At 28.0% G+C, this 26,810-nt stretch overlaps 7 protein-coding genes across 7 annotated transcripts; 3 read left to right on the top strand and 4 right to left on the bottom strand.

Annotated features, from left to right (window-relative positions):
* Nucleotides 1-268: 268 nt before the first annotated feature.
* cand_001750 (uncharacterized protein) lies at nt 269-2,584 on the top strand (the record flags this gene model as incomplete). Its single annotated transcript, XM_067210423.1, has 1 exon — nt 269-2,584. One exon carries the CDS (start codon nt 269-271, stop codon nt 2,582-2,584), a length of 2,316 nt encoding a protein of 771 aa, XP_067068330.1.
* Nucleotides 2,585-4,862: 2,278 nt separating this feature from the next.
* cand_001740 (importin-beta N-terminal domain-containing protein) lies at nt 4,863-7,991 on the bottom strand (the record flags this gene model as incomplete). The annotated part of the gene is made up of 1 exon (XM_067210422.1): nt 4,863-7,991. The coding sequence occupies one exon, from the start codon at nt 7,989-7,991 to the stop codon at nt 4,863-4,865; it is 3,129 nt and encodes a 1,042-aa protein (XP_067068329.1).
* Nucleotides 7,992-8,229: 238 nt separating this feature from the next.
* cand_001730 (uncharacterized protein) lies at nt 8,230-9,945 on the bottom strand (the record flags this gene model as incomplete). The annotated part of the gene is made up of 1 exon (XM_067210421.1): nt 8,230-9,945. One exon carries the CDS (start codon nt 9,943-9,945, stop codon nt 8,230-8,232), a length of 1,716 nt encoding a protein of 571 aa, XP_067068328.1.
* A 612-nt stretch (nt 9,946-10,557) lies between these two features.
* cand_001720 (casein kinase I) lies at nt 10,558-11,670 on the top strand (the record flags this gene model as incomplete). The annotated part of the gene is made up of 1 exon (XM_067210420.1): nt 10,558-11,670. The coding sequence occupies one exon, from the start codon at nt 10,558-10,560 to the stop codon at nt 11,668-11,670; it is 1,113 nt and encodes a 370-aa protein (XP_067068327.1).
* Nucleotides 11,671-13,769: 2,099 nt separating this feature from the next.
* cand_001710 (SEC23 SEC24 trunk domain-containing protein) lies at nt 13,770-16,043 on the top strand (the record flags this gene model as incomplete). The annotated part of the gene is made up of 1 exon (XM_067210419.1): nt 13,770-16,043. The coding sequence occupies one exon, from the start codon at nt 13,770-13,772 to the stop codon at nt 16,041-16,043; it is 2,274 nt and encodes a 757-aa protein (XP_067068326.1).
* Nucleotides 16,044-17,751: 1,708 nt separating this feature from the next.
* Nucleotides 17,752-20,982, bottom strand: cand_001700 (uncharacterized protein; the record flags this gene model as incomplete). Its single annotated transcript, XM_067210418.1, has 1 exon — nt 17,752-20,982. One exon carries the CDS (start codon nt 20,980-20,982, stop codon nt 17,752-17,754), a length of 3,231 nt encoding a protein of 1,076 aa, XP_067068325.1.
* A 389-nt stretch (nt 20,983-21,371) lies between these two features.
* On the bottom strand, nt 21,372-26,637 carry cand_001690 (uncharacterized protein; the record flags this gene model as incomplete). The annotated part of the gene is made up of 2 exons (XM_067210417.1): nt 21,372-26,489; nt 26,593-26,637. The coding sequence occupies 2 exons, from the start codon at nt 26,635-26,637 to the stop codon at nt 21,372-21,374; spliced, it is 5,163 nt and encodes a 1,720-aa protein (XP_067068324.1).
* Nucleotides 26,638-26,810: the final 173 nt, after the last annotated feature.

The following is a 26,810-nucleotide window of genomic DNA, read 5'->3' as shown; positions in this document are numbered from 1 at the left end:
TATTTAATATATTTTTCATTGTAGCTATATAAATTCAGTTGTGTAATTGTAAAATAGACTCAAATAATATTATGTTGAGATAATTAAGTTGAAATAAAAGAAGATTGTGGTTTTATATTGAATATAACTGAAAGAAAAAGTAGAAAGGACCATTAAAAAAAAGGTGTGCACACAATCGTATGCAGTATTCAATTGATTAATCCCAATACAATGGAATTTACACATCTTTTTTTTCTTTAAGAGAGAATAGGTTTAAGTTAATATTAGAATGCAAAAATTGCGAATATTTGTTCATAAAATAATTTTTCTATTCATATTCACAATTTTTTTTAATAGTTATTGTAGAAATATATATGAAATATCAATATCTTTTTTACAAATTTCTGCAAGTTCATATATAAAGGAAAATTTACATGATAGAGAAGAAAATAAATTAGAAGAAGATGATACAGATTATAGAAGACAAGATACTGGAGTTAATGAGAGTAAAAAACTATATAAACATATGAAGGACATAAATGAGCTACAATCTCCGCAATTAGGTGATGATGTTCATGATAGCAGAAATAACGATATTAATCCTACTAGAGAAACATTAGTTAATAATTATATAGATGTTGATATTGAGAAAAGTGATCCATTTGCTAGTAGTTTAATAGCTGATTTAGAAGCTGTGGATTTTTGTAGTGATTTATATTTTGGGATGATAAAAAAAATAATTGGAATTTTAAGGGGATCTGAGATGGTAACCCTTGCTAAATTAGCATTTCTTAGATTTCATAAAAGTGAAAAATATAATCAAAAAAATATAAAATTAAAACAGTTTCAACAATTAATTAAACAATATACTTCATTATTGCATAAATGTATATATATTTTTGTAGATGGTAGAATTCAGAATATTACTAGTAATAATACAAAGCCACAAGAGTGTAGTTTGGAGGAATTTAAAGAAAAATTGACTGAGTCTCAATTACTTAAAGCTGAAATTAGTATAACTGAAATATCTATACATAGGGTACTTGTTTATCGTAATAATCAACTTTGTACTGGATATGATTATCAAAAGAAAATGTTTTGTGAGTTGTGTATTGAAATAGATATTCGAGAGAATAAGTCTAAAAGAAAACTTGCTTCATTAAAGGAAGAATATCAAAAAGTGGCAGATTTTGTTTTAGCTTGTGAAAATTACTTATTTCAAGAGAACATGAAAAGATTTAGTGGTTTGGATAGTCTACTTCGTTATAAAAGTGGTTCAGGTTTGAATCCCGGTTTAAAGCCTGATACAAAGTATGGGGAATCAAATAATGGGAAGGATTTAAATAAAATTGTACATAGAAAAAGAATACCATATCCTGGTGAGAATGAATCGAAAGATTTTTATACAAGTATATTAGCTATTAAAGATAATAAACAAGTACCAAAAGCTTATAATTTAAAATCTCTTAAGAATACGAATATACATTCATCTAAGGGTACTTCTGAGAATTATGGAGTATACCATTCTAATTTTAAAGATCATAAATCTGACAGTAGTTCATATTATAGTACTCGTAGTCCAATTTTTCCCAAGAGGATACCATATCCTGGTGAACAAACTTCAAAATATAGTTTTTCATACAGATCACCTGTTTCTAACTACAAATCAAATTTTTTAAAATCTAGTGGAGCTATAATTCCTAGATCCCCTGATAATATTTTAGGTTGTACTCAAAGTCAGTTAGATTATAAAGATAAAAAAATCGATATTCCATGTACTGATGTCGATTCAATTAATGCCAGGGGTATAGTAAAATCTACTAAGGATGTGAAGTCTAATGCAAGTAAAATTCCAAAGTCTGATAGTCCAGTTTATCATGAAATTAAGTCAGGTTTTAATAAAAAGGAATATAAAGATAATAAATCAGATGTTTTTGAAAATTCCGGTAGTTCTGACAGTTCTAGACAAATTTCAAGTAATTTTGATAAAATTAGTTTGTATGGTGGAATCAAGCATGCTGATAAAATAAAAACAGATTTGATTTATAAAAGTTTTTTAGAATTTACTCCGGAACCTCCAAAATATAGTCCAGATGAACATTTTAGTTCTAAAAGTGAAAAAATTAAAGGTAATTTATATTGTATCAAAGATAATCCAAGTTGTGAAAAAGATTTTCTAATTGCTCAGCAGCGGCTTTCAAGAATTAATATTCAGACTAAAAAAGTTCATAGCAGTAATGTTAAAAAACCTAACCCAAATAAAAATTCATTATCTACTAAGTCTTCTATAACATGTTCTCTTAAAGTTCACCCAGGTCCTAAAAGTAGAAGATCCGATACTGGTTCAGCAAAAGTGACTAGTTTAGATTACAACACAAAACCGGGTCCTGACAATAATTTAAACTATAATTTTAAATATCAATTTCCAATCAAATTATCTGCTTCATTTACTAGTAAAATTTCAAAACCTAATAATAATAACACAGTATCTATTGATAGTGATAATTCTATTGTGAAAGATCCTATTCCAATTCCAAAAGGAATACTAAAGAAAAGTGAAAGTAAACCAAAACATAACAAAAATGTAAGGTTTAAAGATGAGTAGAATTCAGAATATTAAAATTTACATAGTATAATTAAACTAAAAAATATATATGTCTAGATCTAAACTTCTGCAATAAAATATTGCAGAAGAAAATAAACTTTTAAAATTCTATAATATTGTAATTATACTAGGTTTATAATATATATAAATAATTTTTAGTATTTATAATTTGAATATAATTATACCAGTTATTGAAAAAATATATTACAATTCTATTCAAACTAAGTACCTAGACTTTATATAAAGGAAAAAAAGAAAAATTAATATTGTATTGTTGATTATGTATAAAATCGGACTTATAGTGAATATTAGAAAGAATAAATTATTTATTAGTTGATTTTGATAGATTTAATTCAAGAAGTTTATAAAATGTGTTTGCTTATATGAAACTACATTATTGAGATATTTAAGGATTGGAACTATAATTTAACTAATATTTTATAATTGGGTAATAATCTTCAATAACAAGTTTAATCTAGAAATATATTTTTAGGTTAACTTCTTATTCTACTGTTTTACTAAGAATATGTTTAGAAATAAAAAAAAATACATTTTGAAATTACATAATTATTTTAAAATTATACAATACGGAAGTTTTTATTTGAAAGAAATAATAATATATAACAAAATATATTTTTTTAAAATGAATTATTATTTATAGAAATGTTTTCTATCTGGAAAAAAAAGTTAAAGAAACTTTTTAAAAGAAAGTTAAGATAATAACAGAATTAGCTAATATGTTTATGAAAAATTTACTAAGAAAAATAAGTAACTAAAATAAATTAGAAAGATTATAGTGACTTGTAATAAATTCCGTTTACATATTTTTGGTCATACAAAAGTAATTGAGAAAATAGTTGTTTATTATCAAAACCTATCATCATGAAACAAAAAATTGGTAATTAATGAAATACATCTAGTACTAACAACTAAAGAAAATAAAATGAATTGTATTTAGAACATTTTCACTTTAGTTTGAATATGAATTATCTGTTAATTAACTTGTAAAATAGAGTATACTAATATAATACATTTACCCACAATATTCCAGTATAATTTACCTAAATATAAATTAAAAATAATTGTTAATTTATTTTAGAATTAAAAATTTAGACTCATAAATTGATTTTATCTGAAATTATTTTTAAATATATTTCATGAGATAATTTATAATCTTCGAGTAAAATTGTAATTTTCTATTTTTTAGTTAATTGATATTCAGGAAATGAAGTCGAATTTAATATTCAATAACAAGTTATTGATACTATTTGTTTCTATACTAAAATATAAATAACCTTATACCAGTATATGATTAAATAACAAATATAAATTTATGCAGGTGATAAAGTGTTCAATTATTTGCATTAAACATAACTTTTTAAATAGATTCTTTGAGAAAAAAAGTTGATATAATATATCTCTAAACATTTATTTACTATACAACACAAAAAAAGATGCATGTTGGGATTTAAGGCGATAAATTTTACCTAGATAATTTTAGATTAGGTATTTGATAAATCACCAATAATTCAGAATATATAAAGCAATAAAAGAAATTATAATGCTTATATAGACTTCTTTTAAAGGCAATAGTTCTTAACTATAAAAAATCTTGTAAATTTTACGATATTTAACTAAAAAAACAATTCTGTTTACCAGAATTCCTTTTCTAACTGGATAATCCAACTTATAGTGTCACCTATTTTTATCCTAAGTAATTTCCTATATTGCCATATTTAATATAAATTCTGCAAAATTATAGTAGTAAAATTCAATATTACTTGACTTTATACCAAATATTTAGAATAATATTATAGGTATTATGTTAACTTAAAAGAACTAGTAATTTGACTTTCCAATATTAATATTCGTAATATATTTAAAATTTAATAGCTATTGAAATAGTTTAGAATTAGCTACTCAGTACGCCTTCTTTTTGGTTCCATATCTCAGAAGTATTCTATAAAAGCTCTTAATATTAGCAAATTGATTGGTAATTATAAAGTAATAGAGATGTTCAGGTTAATACTTGCACAATATTAATAAGATATCCATAAACCTTTATAATTATAAATTGCTAGATAATACATTCATAAAGTTAAGAGGATAAAGGTACAAATCTTGAAATAAAGCGATAATATTAGAATTATTATTTGAAATGAGGAAATATAGTATACTAGGTATTCAGCATCTCAAAAAAACAAATAAGTTAACTTTACAGAATCCCAAGAAAGATGTGGTACCTCCAAGTCTAACAATATCTGACAAACAAGATGCATTACTTTATGTGAGTAATTAATTCTAGTATTGTAGGGTCATTCTGGTAATAATCCCATAATTTGTTTAAGAAGGGGCTAAAAGTAATTTTTATCATATTCCTACTATCTTCTAGTATAACTAATTGTTGAAAATTTTGATGGAATTTTTTTGCAATTTCTCTACCATTTGGATAAATATCAGTATAGTTGATAGATGCAGTTACAAGTTTGTGATAATTAACTTCATATTCATCCTGTGCATAATTCGTTTGATCCCATAAAGATTCCAAATTATCCAAGGTAGAATCACCCTTCCTTCTCTCTATAGAGTTGTTATCATTAATTAATCCACCTAGCAAAACAGTTATGGATTTAAAGGACTCAAATATCAACTCTTCTGTAATAGTATTTGAATTCTCGCTAACTAATTTCGTTATACCAGCAATACAAAGAAATCTCAATGGTGGTGTTAATACTGCCTTATTAATATTAGGAAAGACGATTTTGTTAAAGAATAGGGATGATAAACCAGATTGTATATTCTCCAATAAAATAATGAGAGTAGGTAAGTTACTAGTTTGTGGTCTTTCAATAATAATTAAAAACATTACACCAACAATCTGAGTAATTAATATTATTTCATCTGCACGATTCCACTCTTGACATTTTGTTAGTAGAAGTGTTATTAAAGTAGGTAAATAGTTTGAATAGGATTCATAGGGTAGATATCTCAATGTATCTCTTAATAAATCAAATGCTATATTGGATTGAAATCTTCTATGGCTTAAACAAAATTGAAAGCGATTAAATATTTGTTTCAAATTACTTGGAACAAGTTCACCAAATAATGAAGATTTACGAAGATAAGAACATAATAAACGAACTATTCCAGGTAGTATAGATACTGAACTTCTCCAAATAGGTTCATCTAATAAATGTACAAATAAATTAGTATAAAATTCATTTTTAATTTCAAGTGTATCTAGTCTTAGAGCAAGGATTTGAAGTGAGTATGCCATAAATTCTGTTTTATGTTGTTGTAAAATATCTATAAGTATTGGTAGAAATACAGGGTCCATTGCATTACGTTCGTAGTTAGTAGTATTTCTTATACATATTCCCAATAGTTCATAAAGAAAATGGTTAAAAATGGGATTTTTTGAATTTTCTGTGACTAATTTAAGGTGTGCTGATACTGCAGGGATAATACTAGATATAAAGCTTTTTCCTTCTAATCCCAAGTAAGAAAGAAGTCTAACTATACATCTTGGTACAAATTCACTATCAGTCATTAAACATGTAGAATTGCTACTATTATATAGAGTCTCCTCAAGCATTGGTTTCAAAACATCACTAAGGAATTGCAAACATAGTGAACTTGCTTGATTTCCAGTAATTCTATGTGTTGAGGTAGAATTAGAATTAATGTCTGTATTGGATGATAAATTTAAATTTCTTTGGCTAAACAATTTTTCAAAAGCCAATAGAACCATCATTCTAACAATAAATGAGGATACAGATATCCATTGAGAAGCTTCTTCAAGTAAAGATATCGATACACCAGGTGGAAAGTGGTTACGAAAAACTATAAGATATTTTAATGAACAACATCTCAATAATGAAGTTGTAGAAAATCTCTTAATATATTGATCATAAAATCCAACCAAATCAACATCTTGTTGTAGTTGAGTAACACCACTAGAGCGAGAAAAAGAGTGTACAGATAAACAAATAAATAAGAAGATAGCTCCTTCGCGTATAATTTCTGATTTATTAATTTTGTATTTCACAGGTTGTGAAGTATTTCTACTAAATTCAGTCCATTCAAAAATAGTTTCACTATCAGTAACATTCTCTAGTAGTTTCACAATGTGGCAAGTTAACAATGCAGAAAGTTGGGAATTGTAAAATTTACCAAGGCTTCTAATACAACCCAGTGCAGCTGACCTTTTAGATGTAGAATCACAGATTTCATTAATATCCCATAAATACTTGTATATAAACTCCTTTGGGGTCTCCTCTATTGATGACAAATCACTAATTGACATGAATGTACATGGTATAAGAATATTCTCAATTAAATGTTCTAATATTCCTTTATCTACAAAAGGATTATCTGACCATTGAGTAGAAGCTAAAGATCCAATCAACCTTAATCCTTCATCAATAAGAGTTGAACAATAAGTTGAGATTTCTCCATTTTCGTATAGATATTGGTTTGCAATAATATTAGTTAGTAATATTCCAATAGTAGAGAGTGACTTCCTAGAGTAAGGATCAAAAGGTTCTTGATACCTATCCGAATAAATACGCAAGTTCTCACATATTTGACTCTTTATATTGAATGTTAGAAATAAAGATTCACTACCATCATCTTTATGTTGTAATTCTAAAAGGCTGTGAAATGTATGCATGAATACTTGGATATTATTCTCAAAAAATTCTGGAACATCACAGCAATGAAGACTATAAAATATTTGGCAACATAATAAACAAATATTTAAAATAGCTGTATTGTTAGGTTCATGGATTACTACTCCAGAAAGTAGTGCTTGTGATGAAAATATAAAAACTTTGTACAGTGGAATACATATAATTTGTAGGATATCTCTCAATTCAGTAAGTATTTTGTTCGATGACTCAGCACATCTATATTTATCTAGAACAAGTTTTGTCATAGTTAGAGTACAACTGTATAGGTTCAACTTATCATAGTTATTAAGTAGAGATTCATTTAAGTATTCATCTCCAGGAAAACATTTTATGATATCACTTAAAAGTTCTGGCCAATAACTTGGGAAATCCCTTACTGAAATATATAGTAAGATTTCAGCTACCTGAGTTTGAACAATATTAGGGGTATTGATATACATCTTTATAATATTTTCTTTGATAAAGTTCCTATCATTTTGTTTCACCCCTCCATGCATACAATCTATATCCCATCTTTTCTTAATGTTATTCTTTAAGTATATACAAGCTATTTGTCTTATAGAAATGTCAATATCTCCTTTACTAATAATTAGTATTAAAGTCTCAATAAATCCATCCTGAGCTTCTTTACTAGTCAAAGAAGCTTCAGCTGTTCTTACCTCAATTGGATTTGTACTGATACTTGAATTTAATAGTGATACTATTTCTGGCAACATATTAAGGGATTCTATCAGTAATATAAATTCAGCACAGGGACACAGTTTACCAATAGGTAGGCTTTTTTTTGGAGGTCTATAATGAGGGGTAGGGGTACCGCTGATCCACTAGATACCACGTTTAGACCCCCCCNNCCCCCTTTCATTAAAGCGTAATATGCACAACATTTTATTTGATATAGTCCTAATAAATATATATAAGATAATATTTCCTGTCTTAATACACATTTTAAAAAACTTAAAATGTATTTGGTTTGTCAGATAGTGACTGATTATTTTTTGTATACATTGGGTATATATCCCGTATATTATTATTTCTGTTAGGTACTTTGTATATAAGAATCATTGTAGCTACAAGTGCTATTATTAAAAGCACAGTATCTAATAGGAATTTCCAACTTACTGAGAAGATATCAGAGGCAAATTTATTAATCAAAGTATCAAGTACAGGTGCTGTATTAACAATTGCAAACACAAAGCCCAGAATAGTACCTCTAACCCTAACATGTGTAATGTCAAAAATTAATAAAACCACTGTTACTGAAGGAATAATTGTGCAACAATAGTAGATTCCATGACATAAAAAAAATGCTCCCAAAAAATCTGAAAAAGTTTTGATGGGTATTTGATGAACTGTTGATATACTTATAGAAAGACCAAAGGAAACTATAGATAGGAATGTAAAGCTATATAGTTGCATAAATTTAGGATGAAATTGAAGAACTAGAATAGGAATCATTAGAGAAATCAAAAAACCAAAGATACTTTCATAAGTTAAACATAAACTATTCCACCAAATTAAGTCTACTGTTAAGTTTTCACTTAAATGAATCCATTCATAGAAATTGTTTCCCTTCTGTATAAACATTATTATCCACCAAGATATGATAATTGCGAATATATTATAATTATCTCGGAATTTAATATGTTTTATAAATAAATCCAAATATTCTATATTTGTAAAAAAGACTATTCTACTCCATCTATACAAACAAGGATCTTCTAGATACATGTATAATGCATATATAACTAGTGGGAATAGTATTGAAATTGAACAAAGCGTAATACAAAAGCTCAAGAAGTAATCGGATTGTTCCTTAAAAAAAATATTAATTATAAGTATGGACATTATACGTGATATTAATAAACTTAGCCAATAAGCATTACTAACAAAACAAAATTTATACCATTGCATTCTGCTAGTACTTTTACATGAAACTTCTATAATATATATAAATATAAGCATATAAGCAGAGCTAGCACCTCCATAAACAAGGCATAAGCCAAAAAATAATACCATTGAGAGAATAATATTGGGACAAAGTACTAAGTTATCTTCTGTTGAATCATGATCAAAACTACTATACTCATCTGAGTCTTTATTATCATGACTTTCCTTTGTAATATAAGTACCATTTATAGATCTACCAGATAGATTATCACTATATTTTATGTTATTTCCTTTATATAGTAGTGTTTTGTCAAAAGTCAAAAGATTATATTTATTTCTTGACATATCATCTAGTATACCATTATATGATCTCTGACATGTCCTAGATACAGTTGAATTCGCAAGTGAGTAATGTGATTTATATTCCTCTACTTCAAATCTAATATAATTTAGTGAAGTTAGTCCATGGATTAGTGTAGTAATGATAATAATAGCAATACCATACATAAATATTCTGAAAGCTAATAAAAGTATGCGACTTCTCCCTCTAGTATCTGAAAAGTAACCACTTAAAATATATGCAATTGCCTCAACAATGCAAATAACAATATAAAATGGGAATATCTCAGTTTTATTGCTCAGTAAAAACGGAGATATTAATGTAAAGGATGAAAATGGCCATGAAACTACAAATACTAATAAAAAACATAAATAAAGAGGGATCCTTCGACCTTTATAACTATACAAAAGTGGTATAATGCCTTGATCATCAGAAATAAACATCTTAGCTTTACAGCTTTACTAAAATTCAGAAAAGTCATTACTAACCATGGTTAGTTATACCCAATTAATTTGTAATATCTGTCTTGGGCGGCAACAAAACCGCCATCATTTTTAGATTCTCTAACAATTTCTGTTAAATCTATTAGGTATAATATCACTATTAGCTTGAGTGAAATTTCGATCATTTATATACAGGTATTTTTATATATCTTAATAAATGTCCTCTTACTTTTGAGTAGTTACTAAGTTTAGAAATAATAGATAACTACATAAATCAGTATATATATATCAAGTAAATTTCTAGCCAATATTTAAAACAAAATTGCTCAATATTTCGTGTAAATAGTTATTACTAATAAAATAAAGAAGTAAGAAACCTGTCAAATATTTTGGCAGTATTACCGCAGAAGTGATAACCGCCAGGGGGCGTTACGTGCTAGCCAGCCGTATTACATATTTCGCGTATTTATATACTATACGGGATTTGACGGACATCTCGGTAAATTCTGAATAGGCTTGAATAAATAGAGAATCTTGAAATTAAAAAAAAAACAATATTGGAATTGAGTTTGGATCTTGGTGGGGTGCTATCATAGTCCTTCATAAAATTAAATGGAGGTCCGAGTAGGTGGAAAATATAGACTTGGTAGAAAAATAGGAAGTGGGTCATTTGGTGATATATATCTAGGTACAAATATTACAAATGGGGAGGAAGTTGCAATAAAATTAGAAAGTGTAAAATCACGACATCCACAACTATTATATGAATCAAAATTATACAAAATATTGGCTGGTGGAATAGGTGTACCAACAGTTCATTGGTATGGTATTGAGGGTGATTATAATGTGATGATATTGGACTTACTTGGACCATCTTTGGAAGATTTATTCACTATTTGTAATCGTAAATTTTCATTAAAGACAGTATTAATGCTAGCTGATCAGATGTTAAACAGGGTTGAATTTGTACATTCTAAGAATTTTATTCATCGAGATATTAAACCTGATAACTTTCTTATTGGGAGAGGTAAGAAGTTAAATGTGGTGTATATAATTGATTTTGGCTTAGCTAAAAAATATCGTGACCCAAGAACTCAAGCACATATACCATATAGAGAAGGAAAAAACCTAACTGGTACAGCCCGTTATGCATCTATCAATACTCATTTGGGAATAGAACAAAGTAGGAGGGATGACTTAGAGGCTCTTGGATATGTACTGATGTATTTTAATCGTGGCACATTGCCATGGCAAGGTCTAAAGGCTACATCTAAAAAAGATAAATATGATAAGATTATGGAGCGTAAAATTGCAACACCTATTGAGACACTATGTAAACATCATCCATTTGAATTTATTACCTTCTTAAATTATTGTAGAGCACTCAGATTTGAAGATCGTCCAGATTATGCTTATTTAAGGCGTTTATTTAAGGACTTGTTTTTTCGTGAAGGTTATCAATATGACTTTATTTTTGACTGGAGTTTTTTACAACCAGAAAAAGATAGAAGAAGACAACAACTTACTAATCCAGCTGTAAATAATAATGTAGTAAGTGGTAATTGTGTACAAGGTCAACAAGGTGATTCTGGTGGTTCTCCTTCTGCTCAGTTAGGTGCTAATGCAAATATACCCGTTAATCATCCAAATTGCATAAATAGTAACGAAGAAGCAAAACAAAGGAAATCCGTAGAGCAAGATGAACAATGGGGAGTGGTTAAGTGACACCATCATTATTTTGGTTATAAACTTGGATACTTCTTTTGCAAGGGACTTTCATACACAACCTTAAACTATGTTTACTGATTAATATTGAAACTATACTTTTGACTTATCAGTAATATTATATAAGCTTCCCAATAGTTTATTTATATTGCTTTTATTTGATCGTTGTCTAAATTCTAGTTTAGCAAGGTAGATATTAATTCTACCTACAACTTTATTATTTTATTTTGACTATTACTGATGAATTTTAGAGTGAATAGTTTAATATTATTGTACAAGCTCTTGTTTTGGTTGAGCCATTAGTTTACTTTGAAGCAAGAATACAGTACACTGCTGGTAAATTGACTATTATTTATTTGGACCTCTTAAAGTACACAATGGGTTGATTTGTTATTGATAACACCAGAAGCACTTTTCTTTGTAGTATTAACCAATCTTGAATAAAAGATGAGCAGAGTTATAAGGTAAATAAATACCCCAAATCTTCATAGATGAATGTAGAGGTATGTTTTGACTTTAATTGTATTAAATAAGATAAATTATATACCTGTGCTTAGATACTTTATAGATATTAACAATTATTTATTCTTATCCAAGAAGTGTTGTTATATTTATATTCTCACTTTTTATTTCAAATTTTAAGAATTCGGATAGTATCTAAGAGAAAATATATATGTAGGCTATTGTATTAACTTTAAATAGAACATTATTCAACACTGCTCATATTATTATAGGGAAATATATAGTATTTATATATTTGAATACCAACTAAAGAAGGGTTTATATATACTTAACTGCATATATATGACCTAGAAATTATCTCAAAAATCATAATTTTTTTAATATAAAAAGTAGATTCTATATTACATTTAATGAGCTCATTCAAGCTAAGTCTTACTTGATTAATGAAATATTAAAACATATTCATAATATTTCTATATTATATTTTGAATATTAAATTATTTAATTAATACTTAAAGCTATATAACCAAAAAAGATAAAATGTTAATCAGTTATTTGACTACAAGAGTATTAAATGTATGCGAAGCTATTAGTTGTAACTATTATTCAGCTGAATAATTGTAAATAATGTTTAAAATGATAATATAATATATTTCGAGAATATAAAATAGTAATAAAATGACATAAGACTGTATAAGATATGGATAATCTTATATAAAATCAAATATTGTACATTTAGAAATAATAAATAATATTCAATATTATGCTAAAGATGAGTCTTCATGAGGTAAATTAAGATATCTTTTTACCTTTCTAAAGAAAGTAGAAAGAATCAATAATAAATAACACTATATTTAATTCCAGATTATATATAGTCATGTTAAATATGTAAATTTTAGATTATATTATCAGTATTCTAATCTATCAAAGTATCTATTAAAATATTTAAAGCCTGAAATTTCCTTATCATTAATATTACAGTAGATTAATTAAATCTTCTAAAAGTTTTCAAGATAGCTAAATTTTATTTTATTTTTTTTATGTTACCAATTATATTATGTTGTTTTCACTAGTATCGAGAATATTTTCTTACAAGGTTCTAATATTAATTATAGATTACTATCTTCTGGGATTGACATACTTCGGATATTGCCATATACTTAATATTCTATAATATCAGTAAATCTTACCTCATTATCTATATACCTATAGATTCTAATTGATTTCATTTTACCTTTATATTTTCTTTCCTACTTTCTTGGGAGATATACCTAGTAATACATTAATTCTCTGAACCTAGATACTTATAGAAATAGTAAAATCTCTCATCAATATAAACTATTCATATTTCTATATCTTTTTAGTGGATATTAGTTGGTTTCAATATTTAGGATTTTAGGATTTTCACTTTCTTACTATTGATCATACTTAGCCTATTATTATTACACAACACACGCGCAAAATCTAATTTTCCCCACTTACCGCCTAATTCTATGATCTCCCTAAGCTAGAAATAAAGAATAGCGCGATATACAAGTTAATAAAAAATAGCAGAAATTGTTCAAGGTCATAAATAAAAAGGGAAACTGAAGTTTTGATCATTTGCAGACTTTGGATTTTAGTGATTTAGTTTGTAGATGGATTATCAAGAGCAAGAGAATCAGACAGGAGTCAGATTTAACTGGAACATATGGCCTTCGACAAAATTAGAAGCTACAAGAATAGAACTGCCACTAGGTTGCCTTTTCACTCCACTCAAAGATACTAGTCGTTTGCAATTAGTTGAATATGAACCTGTAAGATGCCGAGCATCTGGATGTATCTTAAATCCATATTGCCCAATCGACTTCCGCTCGAAAGTTTGGACTTGTCCATTTTCATTACAGCGTATTCCATTTCCTCCTCACTATGCTGAACATATATCTGAAAATGTTTTACCAGCTGAATTAATGCATCCTTCAATAGAATATATTTTGCCAGCTACACCAGGAAATACAAGTAATCCTCCAGTATTTGTATTTGTCATTGATACCTGCTTAATAGAGGCTGAATTAAATGAATTGCGAGATTCAATTCAACAGGTTATTTCATTAATGCCTCCAGATGCTCTTGTCGGTCTAATCACATTTGGCACAGTTTGTTGCGTACATGAATTGGGATTTTCAGAATGCCCCAAATCTTATGTATTTAGAGGGACTAAAGATGTAACGGCTCAACAAGTCCAGGTACAACTAGGACTTACAACTCGTCATGATCCTCGTTATTCTAATAATCCAGTATCTATAAATAGTTTTTTGCTACCTGTACCTGAATGTGAGTTTGCTTTAACAAGTATTTTAGAAGATCTAAGACCTGATTCATGGCCGATACCTACTGATAATCGTCCTCAACGTTGCACAGGTGCTGCATTAACAGTTGCAACTGGATTGATGGAGGCCTGTTGTATTCAGCAAAGTGGGAGAATTATGTTATTTGTTGGAGGTGTTTGTACAATTGGACCAGGTACTATTGTATCTCCACCATTGGCTGAATCTATAAGACATCATTTGGACTTACAGAAGAATTCCAATGCAGCTAGACATGTACAAAAAGCAATTAAGTTCTATGCAAGCTTAGCTCATAGAGCTGTACAAAATGGTCATGCTGTTGATATTTTTGCTTGTTCTTTGGATCAAGTTGGGCTTTATGAAATGAGAGTTTTATGCGATAGAAGTGGTGGTAATATGGTCATGAGTGATTCATTCAGTATGAATATTTTTAGAGATTCATTTAAGAAAATTTTTGAGCCTGATAATACAGGATATATTAAACAAGCATTTAATGGACGCGTTGAATTATTATGCTCAAAAGATATTAAAGTATGTGGAGCTATTGGGGCTTGTACAGGCACTGGGAAAAAGGGTTCACAAGTAGGGGATTCACTTATTGGTGAGAGTAATACTTGTGAATGGAGTTTTGGAGCATTAGATAAGAATACAACGATTGCATTTTACTTTGAAGTTGTAGCCCAGAGCGTTACACAAATACCTCCAGGTAAACAGTCGTTTATACAATTTCAAACACTTTATAATCATCCTTCTGGTAGGAGAAGGCTTAGAGTCACTACTGTTTCATATAGATATTCTGAACCAAACTTATTGGATCTTGCTCCAGGATTTGATCAAGAAGCTGCAGCTGTACTTATAGCAAGACTAGCTGTCGTCAGAACTGAAAATGAAGATAGCTTAGATGTACTGAGATGGCTCGATAGAAAACTCATTAGACTGGTATCTAGATTTGCGGATTATCAAAAAGATGATCCTAATTCATTCCATCTATCTTCTGAATTCAGCATATATCCTCAATTTATGTACCATTTACGTAGAAGCCATTTTCTTCAGACTTTTAACGCATCACCAGATGAAACAGCTTACTATAGAACTGTTTTATTAAGAGAAAATGTGATGAATTCTCTAGTAATGATACAACCAGCCTTATTACAATATTCATTTGACGAAGGTCCTCCTCAACCAGTTCTACTGGATGTGCAATCTCTGAAACCAAATGTTATTCTACTTCTAGACTCTTTCTTCCATGTTGTTGTGTGGTATGGAGAGATGATTTATCAATGGAAGGAACAAGGATATCACGAAAATCCAGAATATGAGAATTTTAAAAATTTATTACTAGCTCCTGCTGAAGATGCGAAAGCAATACTACAAGACCGCTTCCCAGTACCAAAATTTGTTTTATGTCATGCTGGTGGTTCTCAAGCAAGATTCCTACTTGCAAAAGTCAATCCATCTGCTACTCACAACACTCTTTCTGGAGCTACATTCGATTCAGTTTCTGATGGATCTATTGTAATTACTGATGATGTTTCTCTCAAGGTCTTTATGGAACATCTAATAAAACTTGCAGTACAATCCTGATGGGAAATTAATGTTGCATTGTTTGAAACCGAAATAGCTAGAAGATGATTTATTGAAATTGATGGGATTAGGAGATGAATTACTAAGACAATAATTTTGACTATTTCGAATATATAATTACAAACTTTCAACACAATTATCCAACAGAAATTGTTACTTATGCAATATAAATGACCTGGTTATTAACTACAAGAGTTATTAAAGATATCTTATATAATACAGAATAGGAAATTTATGAACTAACCAACTAAAATTTTGGAACTCAGGCAAAATGGGATCTGTAATTTAAGCTGTAAATGAAAGTTCAGTAGAGCTAAGTCGGACAACTACTTTAGTATATATATTAATTTGCGGAATCTCAATTATTTATCAATAGAAGTTAGGAAAAAATCTTAATATTTATATTTCAAATAAATTTTACTTTAAATATTACCAACTATGTTTAATTTTAGGCTATACATGTATAAACCTCTCACATTTTTACTCTTAGGAATTAATTACTTATATTTATGGAGACCATATTTTGTTCTTAATAAAACTGTAAATTTTCATTAAACTTAGTTTAACCTTAGCAAGGATGATACTGTTAATAATTTGAGGTTATAATATTTGAGAGAATTAAATTTTATATTCATCTTAAATTTAGAGTTGGTAAATATAGAAAATGATACCTTAGTTTTATTAAAGAATTGGAAATTAGTAACTAAACAGACTTTTTGGATACTTAGCATAATAGTTTTTACAAATCAGAGAGTTAATAAGTTCAACTAACAAGTTTAATATATTATAATACTATATTTTTATTCTAATCTAAAAATTGCATATATACTACCAATACCTAAAACTTTGTCGGAACTAGTAGTTAATAACATTTTGGAATGACCTTTAGGTTCTAATATTGATATTTGTTTTCAGTATAAATAATTTGTACGAATACTTATATAAGTATTAAATAATGAAAGAAATCATCAAAGATAATATTTGCAATTAAATCTGAAGCTATAGAAAAGGATATCAAAAAAGAAAGCTCAGAACACAAACAAAATATTTCAAAGCTTCAATATATTTACTATTTATAAAATGTTAATTCTTTTTCTTTCTTTTTTTTTAATTTTAAAAGATTGCTGTGGAAGATCTTATATATCGATCTAATATATTATCATCCAACCAAAGTTTACTATATATAGTTGATCCAATACCAATCTAAGTTATATTTGAGAAGATTATTATGAAATAATTATTTTTAAATTTACATTAATTTATGATATTGTGAAACTTCTCAACAAGACTTTGTAATATTATAGATATATATAATTAATCTAGTGTAATATAACCAAATAAACAATTTTGAAAGTAATATCTTAATAATTTCGAGATACAGAATAAATCAATAACTATAAAAAAAAGTAGCTCATTTTATAGTTCTATAAATTCAGCTATTTATGAAGTTATTTACATCACTCGAATAGCAAATCAAATAATATAAAACTTAGGATATGAACGATATAATTTGCAATAAAATTTAGTAAATGACTTATTAATCTTTCATTACTCAAAAGTTACAAAGATTTTACTATAATTTCTAATACATACAAATACTTAGATACTGCTTATACTACTGCAATTTATATATATCTTTAATCTTGGGATACAAAAGTCTTAAAGGTATTTAGTGATTTTCTATTCAGATTGTTGTATTCTATATACTTCAAACTATAGAAGTTATTAAAACTAAGCTAATTATTAAGAATGAATTCAGATTAAATAATGATCTTGAGGATGATTCAAGTAATTTTCTATTACAAGAACCAGGGATACTTGGAATTATATTTTTTTCAATGGTATTTATGGGACCATCTAAATATGAGAGGTTGGTTTTGAGATTAACTAACTTGCTTGAATCATCTTTTGAAAATTTTGGTTGTTCTGAAAAACAAGAACGTAAAATCTTTAAGCTTTGAGGTACCATATATAAATTTTCAATATGTCTTTTAGCTAAAAGATTTTCAAGCTCATAACCTGTATCGAAGAACCATGGGAAAGGATCCAATTTCAATTTCAGTGTACCTGGTGGTAAGTTTGTATTTGATTTTAGTATCATGTAATAAACAATATTATTTCTAGGTTTGATTAGATTGCTACTAGTAATTTGTAAGTCAATATTTTCACTATTTTCAACACTTGAAATTATACTGACTATAGTCATCTTATAATTTTGATAATATTTCAGCTGTTTTTGAAGGTTCATTACCATTACCTTCATATTACTTGCGATATCAATTGCTGACATATTATCTGAATTTATATATTCAAGGGATCTTTTACAAGGTCTAAATGATGGATATTTATATTTTGTATTACCTAAAAATAATATCGAACAATCATATGATATATCTGTATTTGGGAATATTTTGGGAAATACAAAATTTCTACTTTTTTTATCCAAACTAATAGAATATTGGTCAACAATGTAGAGGAGCAAAAATTTTGGTTTACCAGAAAGGGCTAAAAAAGTACTATATGGAGAATTGCTTGATATATATATATTCTGCTTTGGTAAAAGTGGAAATGGATGATAAGATGAGCCTTGCTGCTGTACTACAATATCTATTGACTGGTATTTAATATTTTCATAAATATTTGTATTATCTTTCAATATTACAGGAACTGGCCAAATGTAAGGGCCAAGATATGTTCTTCTCAAATCTAAAATTAGAGTAGATGTTAAATATGGAGAATCAATTAGTGAAGCTGAAGAGGCTATTGAAATATGTACAAATGAAGTAGTTTGCATAATAGAAGGAACTGGCTGCGATATGTTAGTGCAGATAGTCCACCAGCCTTTTTCAATATTGCTTTTGCTATTAATATTTAAAATAATCGAGTTATCTTCACAAGATGTAGTGATATTAATTAAATTTTGATTATCTCCTTTTGGACTGAATAATTTTGCTTCACATTGATCAGATATTAAATTTATTGAATCAAATGGTAAACTCAATTTCACTGCAATCGCTTTACTTCTTTGAACTTCAGATAGAAGCAGATACACCAACAAATTATAATATTGAGAATTTTGATTTTTCAATATGACTGGTCCTGATATTTCAGTAATATTTGTTTCATAGGGATTATAAATCTCTCCTAATACATCTTTGCTATAAATAATTGAAGATTTATATCCTTTATAAAATTTAATATTCCAATTTCCTAAAGAGTTATACAATGGGTAAAAATATTCTCCATATTTATTAAATATCATGGAATTATTCTCGGTTCTTGAAGCAACCAAAACACATTGTAAAGGATTAGATGATGTTATATTTTTAATTAAAATACAATTTAAAGACTTCTCATATGACACCTCAATATAAGGTTGTAATTTAGAATATTGAAATCTGATTTCAGATAGTAATTCTGGGGAGTATATAGCATAATCAGGAATAATATTTGGATCAAATGATACAGATTGTGGTGGAGTTAAGCACAAACTATATGAGTCTGTATTACTTATTGTTACTTGAGGAACATTTATAAGTACAGGGAAAAATTTGGATGTTGTTGTTCTATATTTTACTGATAATTCGATATGCTGTAGTGATGGTAGGGTATATTTTGTAACTGAAATAGGAGTATAATACAGATCGTGCTTTATAAAGTCGTCGCTTTCTACAACGTATTGTAGCCATTCACCTAAGCAGCTATTAGCTAAAGTTACATTGCTTATAATTGAAGAATTAAAATTTATAAAGGAGGGTTGAGGAGTTGGAGCTGTTCTAATATAAAATCCAATATCCAGAAAGGAATCTCTTTCAGAACTAATACTCATTGGTAATACCAAATTTTCTATTTTAATATTTAGTGAAGAATTATTTTTTATATTTTGACTTTGTAATATACTTTTGGAATCCAATTCAATTAAAAGTACTAGTTGTGGATCTCGTCTTTCAATTGAGCATTTACTTATCTCTATATCTTCAATTATACAGAAATTATGTTCAAATTCTTGCGAAATATTAAAGCATGAAAGCATTTGACATGGTGGAAAAGTCAATTTTAGTTGTAATGAATATTTTGAAGATTGAATATTACTAGCATTTGAACTGTCGGGAAGTAATAATTGTAACTTTTCATAAGGTGTATGTACTCCAATATTTATCTCAGCATTATGACTCCCAGAAAAATATGAATTTGCAGTGAAGCTATCAACTTCAAGGTTACTTATCCATGGCCCTACTACTTTCACCACATCCTCATGGGTCATAGAAGTTATACAGTATGGAATGGTTGGCATATTATTTTGTGTGCTAGTAATACTTAAATTCCAAAACCCATATTCACTAATATAATAAGGATTTGTTAGATTAAATCTCAATATATATGTACCATTAGGGAGATCATCATTAAGTTTTATGGCATCTCCATCTAATATTTTATATGAAGGTATTAATATGCATTCTTGGGTATCCTGTGAATGTATCTGCCATGACAAAAAACCTAAAGAAGTTAATATACTTGAGAATTCCGTTTCTGCACCAGCAGATAATGAACAATTTGGATAGTTCCTTTTAATTAGTTTGTCTGTGAAATTACTTGTATATTCATTACCATCATCTAAGTTAGATTTATCGGAATATCCAATACTTTTTTGCATTTCACATTCAGTTGAAAAGTCATCAAATATACCAACATTTTGAGTTGGTAATAGAGTTAATGAATTTATTAAAAAATTATTAGGAGCTGAAACAGTAATTATAGGATTATAAAAATTGCATGGTAATTGAAATTCAAAGTCCAAATAATGTACCAATGCCCCAAGATAGTGAGTGTTTATTTCAGCTGCTATAGGTTGAAATGTACAAGCATTACATACAATATAAGATTCCACTTGTAGAAATGATGTTAATTTTATAAATATAGCAAGTAGTAAATCCAACATTACACCTAATTAACTGAGACAAATTAGTTCAAAAATATTAAAAAAGTTTTATAATTTTTATCTATTACTCTCGAAATAACAAATATATACTATGAATATACTGCATTATAAATCAAAATAGTTTGAACGTCTTACTTTCTTTTCATAGTGCAAAATAGAAGCATTATTGCCCGTTGGTCCCTTTCTTTTTCCTGCAGGATCTTCAAAAATTGTCTAACACACAAACCGCCTGTAATTAGCGCCGTCACTAGATGACATTTGCATCACAAAGTAGTAGCCTAGAGAAATTGGAGGAAAAGTTACATTCTAAAAATTTTGTATAATAGTATAGACGATTAGATATTTAAAAAGCAAGTATATATTATAATATCCTTGTATATAACATTATACTAACAAGATTTCTTGTTATTTGAAAGTTTGAGGGTTATATCTTGTAAGGTATTAATTAGGGCTTCATGATTTGCTAATATTTTGTTAGTATTAACACTTAAAAAGGGAATTACCGTAGATATAAAGTTGACAATAATATCTTTTTGATTAGAGCTAATGTCTTGCAGATCTTCCTTAACCCATATAATAATAACTGTAGTTGCACAAAGCCTTAGATGCTGAACAAAGTCTTCAAATGTATCGGCAATATTAACAGTCACAAGAGGACATCCAAGTGATATTAAACGATCAACTATTAGACTAAATGGATTATTAGAGATATTTGTAGTACAACATGCTTCAATAAGCGAAACATATGTATCTAGCAATAAGTGATATGATACATTCCATTTATTTTTCCATATTTTAATAGATATAGTATTTAATTCATCAGGATATATTCTTTTATACAAGGCCTTTTTGGTTTTAAAATAGTGAATTGAAAATTCAAGGACTGCTAATAACACATAGAGTTGTTGAAATATATATATAGTTTGCAAATTTACATCTTTTTGTTTGTTAATTGTCTTCATAAGTGCTAATGAATCAAGTAATTCAGTCCCATTTATGCCAATCAAAGGTTTTTCAATATAAACTAAAAGTTTTAGAAAGGAATCAAGAAGATTATCTCCATTAAAACCGAACATAGTCTCTAATATTGGGAATATTGTGTCATAGTCAGATACAAGCTGATATATAGGATGAGATTTTGGAGGAAGAAGGGTTTGAAGTAACATATCTGACAAAAGACTACAAAATGCATCAACATTCTCTTCAGTTCGAATTATAGTTGTAGATTCTAATAAAGATGCAATAATTGAAAACAGTTGAATATGAGGGCAACGATATATTATGGAAAGCATCTCAGAATATGATTGAACTATATTATTCTTTAAATAATATTGAACATATTCAATTGGTAATACTTGTATATCATCTATTCTTTTTAAGCCTTCATTCGAAAAATCACAAACATAATCATAATCACCAGTATTATTTGTGATACTATTGATGTAATTTAAAACAGGTAATTGCAAATATTCGAGAGAATTTATAATCTCTGTCAATACAATATACATATCTTCTAAATTTAGGTAAGACTTATTTAAAGGTGACTTTTTGTCAGGTAACAATGTAAATATATTTTGAATATCTGTATCTTCTATGACTTTAGAAATTTTATTTTTCATTATATATTGTACAATATCTAATAATTCCAGGCTAGTAAAAGGGTTGAAACATTTCACTTGACAAGATATCTCATTATTTAGACCAAGTGCACAGAGAATACTAGCAATATTATTATATGCCATAGTTTTATTCCTTGAATTATATAGGTTAAAGATAGCTGCTAATAAGTAAAATGGTGAATATTTACTTTGGATAGCTAATTCAAGAGAAATTGAGCAAATAGTTTCAATATATGATTCATTTGCTGAATTTCCATCAATACCAATAATGAATGAGTTTGTAATAATACTTAAAACTCCTTTATTAGAATGGTCTGGTAATATATTATTACAACTATATCTTAGTATATATGCAAGATCTTTCATTAAAAAATTACATAAGCAGATACCATGCTTGCGAAAGACAAGATATTTTAAATTATTAAATAGTTTCATTAAAAAGGAATTTAATAAGTGTTTTAAAAATATACAGAATATTTCCAAACCAATTTTTAAAGATGTCATAGCTTTTAGACATTCAGAAATAACTTTGCATGCAAACCCAACAATTTCATCTTCATTATTTGATAACTTATTTTCAATAAATTCTATTAGTGCATCACACATAGAGAAATCCCAAGATTTTACTAAGAGATTAACATATTGTGGTATATTTAATTGAGAAGTCATATTCAGTGAATTAATTTCAAAATTATTTCTGTTTCCTTTTATCTCCTTGTCAAAAAATTGAATAAGTTCTATTAATAAAATTGTAGCATCATAAAATTTGTTATGGGGCTCCACTGTAAGAGTGCAAAAAGCATTTTCAAGTAATTCGTGTCTAGTAGGGTCTTTTAGAAAATCTAACCAGTATTTTTGAGAAACTGATGGATTTGTAGAATCCATAGATGGATTTGCCAGGTGCAAAAACTTTTCAAGAATTGAATTTGCTGAATTAATACTAGAATGACTATATTTAGAGTTATAAAATCCCAACTCAAAAGAAAGTATAGATCTAGTAAGGAATTTCCTTGTCTTAGGACATAATAACCAGTGAATACTTTTTTGTATAGTAGAGAGTTTATTATTAAATGTAGTAGTATTTTCTCTTTTGGATTCTATCATAGATATTACTAAAGAATTTATGAAACAAGAAGAAAACTTCTTCAGGCAGTTGATATGATCATTAGATGTCACTAGAAATAGAGTTGGAGTTTTTAGAATTATGTCAAGAGCTCTTTCATTTTTCATTTTTTGTACAACTTCATCTCGAATATTTAATGGACTTTCTTGATAGTAGTATAACAATCTAAAAAGTTGCAATAGCATATGTATAATGAAAGTTATAGACTTTAAAATATTAGTAGTTATTTCAATCATCTTAAGGGGTATTTGGCATGTAAAAACTTCTTCCATAACTTCAAAAAAATATTTAGGTTTTGTAAAAGAGCTTTTTGGAGGATTCCAAATATTAAATAGCTCCGTACCAATAATATTTTGAGATCTACTAAGAAAATGTATCATGTTTTGTAAAGTATATATACAGTGATCTAGGGTTTTAATAGTAAATGTACAGGAGACCTTGTTCATTGAAATAAGTATAGGCATTTCAAGTGTACTTCTGAGAGAGAAGGCTAAGGCTCCAGTTATAGCTTCAATCCAAGGGGAAGTGAGATATGAGTTACAAAATGATAAATAAGAATCTTCTGGATGAACTAATCTACGGAAGTTTGTACCTTGTTTAACCTCTTGAATAATTTGCATAAATAGGCCTGTTGACCCAAATGCCTGTTGTAAACCATTCCATCTTATAGTCAAACTATAGTAATGTGTATATCCCATTAAAATGATATATCTATCCTTGCACCATCCCAGTAAGTCATAAGATGCTTTAGGACCATAATGAATACCACCATATTCTAGTAAGATAGATGGGTTAATATTCGGTATATTGCTATTGATTTCATTTGTAATTCCCCCAGAATCTTGATACATTTTATTATATAAATCTGTTGGTACTTCATAAATATCAATAATTGGCTCATTAACTCCTAAAACAATGGGTTCTCCTATATCTGAATTTGGATCAAGATTGTTAGAATACTTGCTATATCTTAGTCTACTTCCTGAATTTTGTATCCCCAAACTGTTAAATTTATGTGAAGTAGTCAAATCTGCAGGAACAGAGCTTAATAGACGAATTTCAATTTGATATTGGTTATTAATATTATTCATGGTGCTTTCTAGGCTCTTACTTTGCTTTTCTTTATTTATAGAATTTAATGGGTAAGATATAATAGTTAATCCATTCTTATAATATGCGGATTGAATTACTACTTTAGTATCTGAATTATTTAAAATATCAGTCAGCCAAAATCCAAATATAATTGAAGATGTTTTATATCTTGGTTTAAACTGATCAAAAATTGATGGATTAGAAGACTCCGCTTGTCTCTTGGGGGATATAACTGATTTCTTAGAATTTTTAATTTGTGTATAGGTGAATGAAGAAACTTCATCTTCATTGCAGGAGCATCTAAATAGAAGCCTTGTACCGCATTTCATAAATACAGTCAGTATTAAATGATAGTCTGCTGAGAAGGAGAGATCTATATTTGATATTAAAAATCTTTCATTATTTCTTTGATTATCTTCTAAAGATTCCTTTACATTATTTCCTTCTAAAATATAATTTAGTTGTTGCTTAGATAATACTGCTAGTATCTTAATTTTAGCTGGATTATTAGACTCAAAATCTATCGATTTGCTCCTTATTTCATTAGATTTACTATATATATCTTCTTTTATTTGACTATTCAAAAAATTGTCCCATTGAGTTGGAGGTACATATAAATTACTTTCAGATTTAGGAAGCCAATAACCCAAACTGTTAATCATTCTGCCCCAAGGAGATATTTTATTTAATAAACAATCTCTTTTCAAATTACTACTATATGTTAAAAGATATAAATTTTGATGTATGTCCATAGTTATTATGTAACCACATGGTGCAAAAGATACAAGCGTTAAAGGTTGGGATAGTGGTAAAAATCTCAAAATAGTATAGCGAAATAAAATACGCTTCAGCATTGAACTATGCACTTGGTGAGTATATATATAGCAGTATGGAGTAATCCATCCTTCTTTAGACTGGTAAACTATTTCATAAATATTGCAATCACTTCTTAATAAAAAGAAAAAACGGCCATCCAGTGTTCCATGCAAAGAAAGAAACTCTAATGAATTATTATGATATGGTAGTGAGCATTGGATAGTTAATGATTCATCAATACCTTCTCTATTTAAGGGTGTAGTAACTAGTTCATATTTTGGAATTTGAGATCTATTGTGATCTATTTTCTTCTCGTAACATATTCCATATAAATGTGCTGATTTCTCAGTTAATACACATAGTATAAATTGCACCTTTTCTGAGAACATTCCAAATTTAGGAAATGTTACTGCAACTGCTTTAATTGCTAGTGGTAATGTTATACTTAAAGGTTTAGATATTCTCTTAATTTCATCCTCTTTGAAAGTATCATGTCCTCGAATTGCAGAATTAGTTGCATCATCTTGTTCTGTCAGTGGAAATATATATAGTAAATTTTCAAGAGTAATGTATCCATGATTTAAATGATGTAAAGTACCACAATTCATTGAAGGAACACTTCCTGTTAAAGATGTCATCCGTTTAGAATGTTGTAAAATATCAGGATGAAAAGAGAATGGCCCTTTCCATTCTAAACCAATATAGCCAATCCCTCCACCTTCATTTATTGATCTGCTATATTGTTCTAGCAATGATGCCAATGTATTAGACTCGTGTGTGCTATTAGGTAGAGTAGAATTAGTTATAATACCTGGATTTTCACCTCCAAATAGATTATAAAGTTGATGAAGAACGATCTATAGGCAAAGTAGTATGTAACAAGTTATTGGAGTTTTTATTAAAACGTTTTAAGAGGATTCTCAGTTTCTTGGAAGATATAATTTAAAAAATCATTCTTACCTTAGTTCCACCCGAATATTCCGAAACATCAATATCCTTTTCCATTTCAATGAGAAATCTCCGGAAATTCTATAGACTTCAGAATAGTTGATAGGTATATAATTGGTTAATGAAAGACGCTTGTAGCAAGCGCTTCTTTAGACCCTAAATACTCTTTAACCACAAAAAAAATCTGAAGCTAAGATTTCTTGATAATACATTATATTTAAAATAGACTA

This window comes from Cryptosporidium andersoni (genome assembly GCF_001865355.1).
Source record: "Cryptosporidium andersoni isolate 30847 chromosome Unknown contig_4, whole genome shotgun sequence".
Classification (NCBI taxonomy): domain Eukaryota; phylum Apicomplexa; class Conoidasida; order Eucoccidiorida; family Cryptosporidiidae; genus Cryptosporidium; species Cryptosporidium andersoni.
The sequence above is the reverse complement of the archived record's forward strand: the minus strand, read 5'-3'. Positions and strand labels throughout refer to the sequence as shown.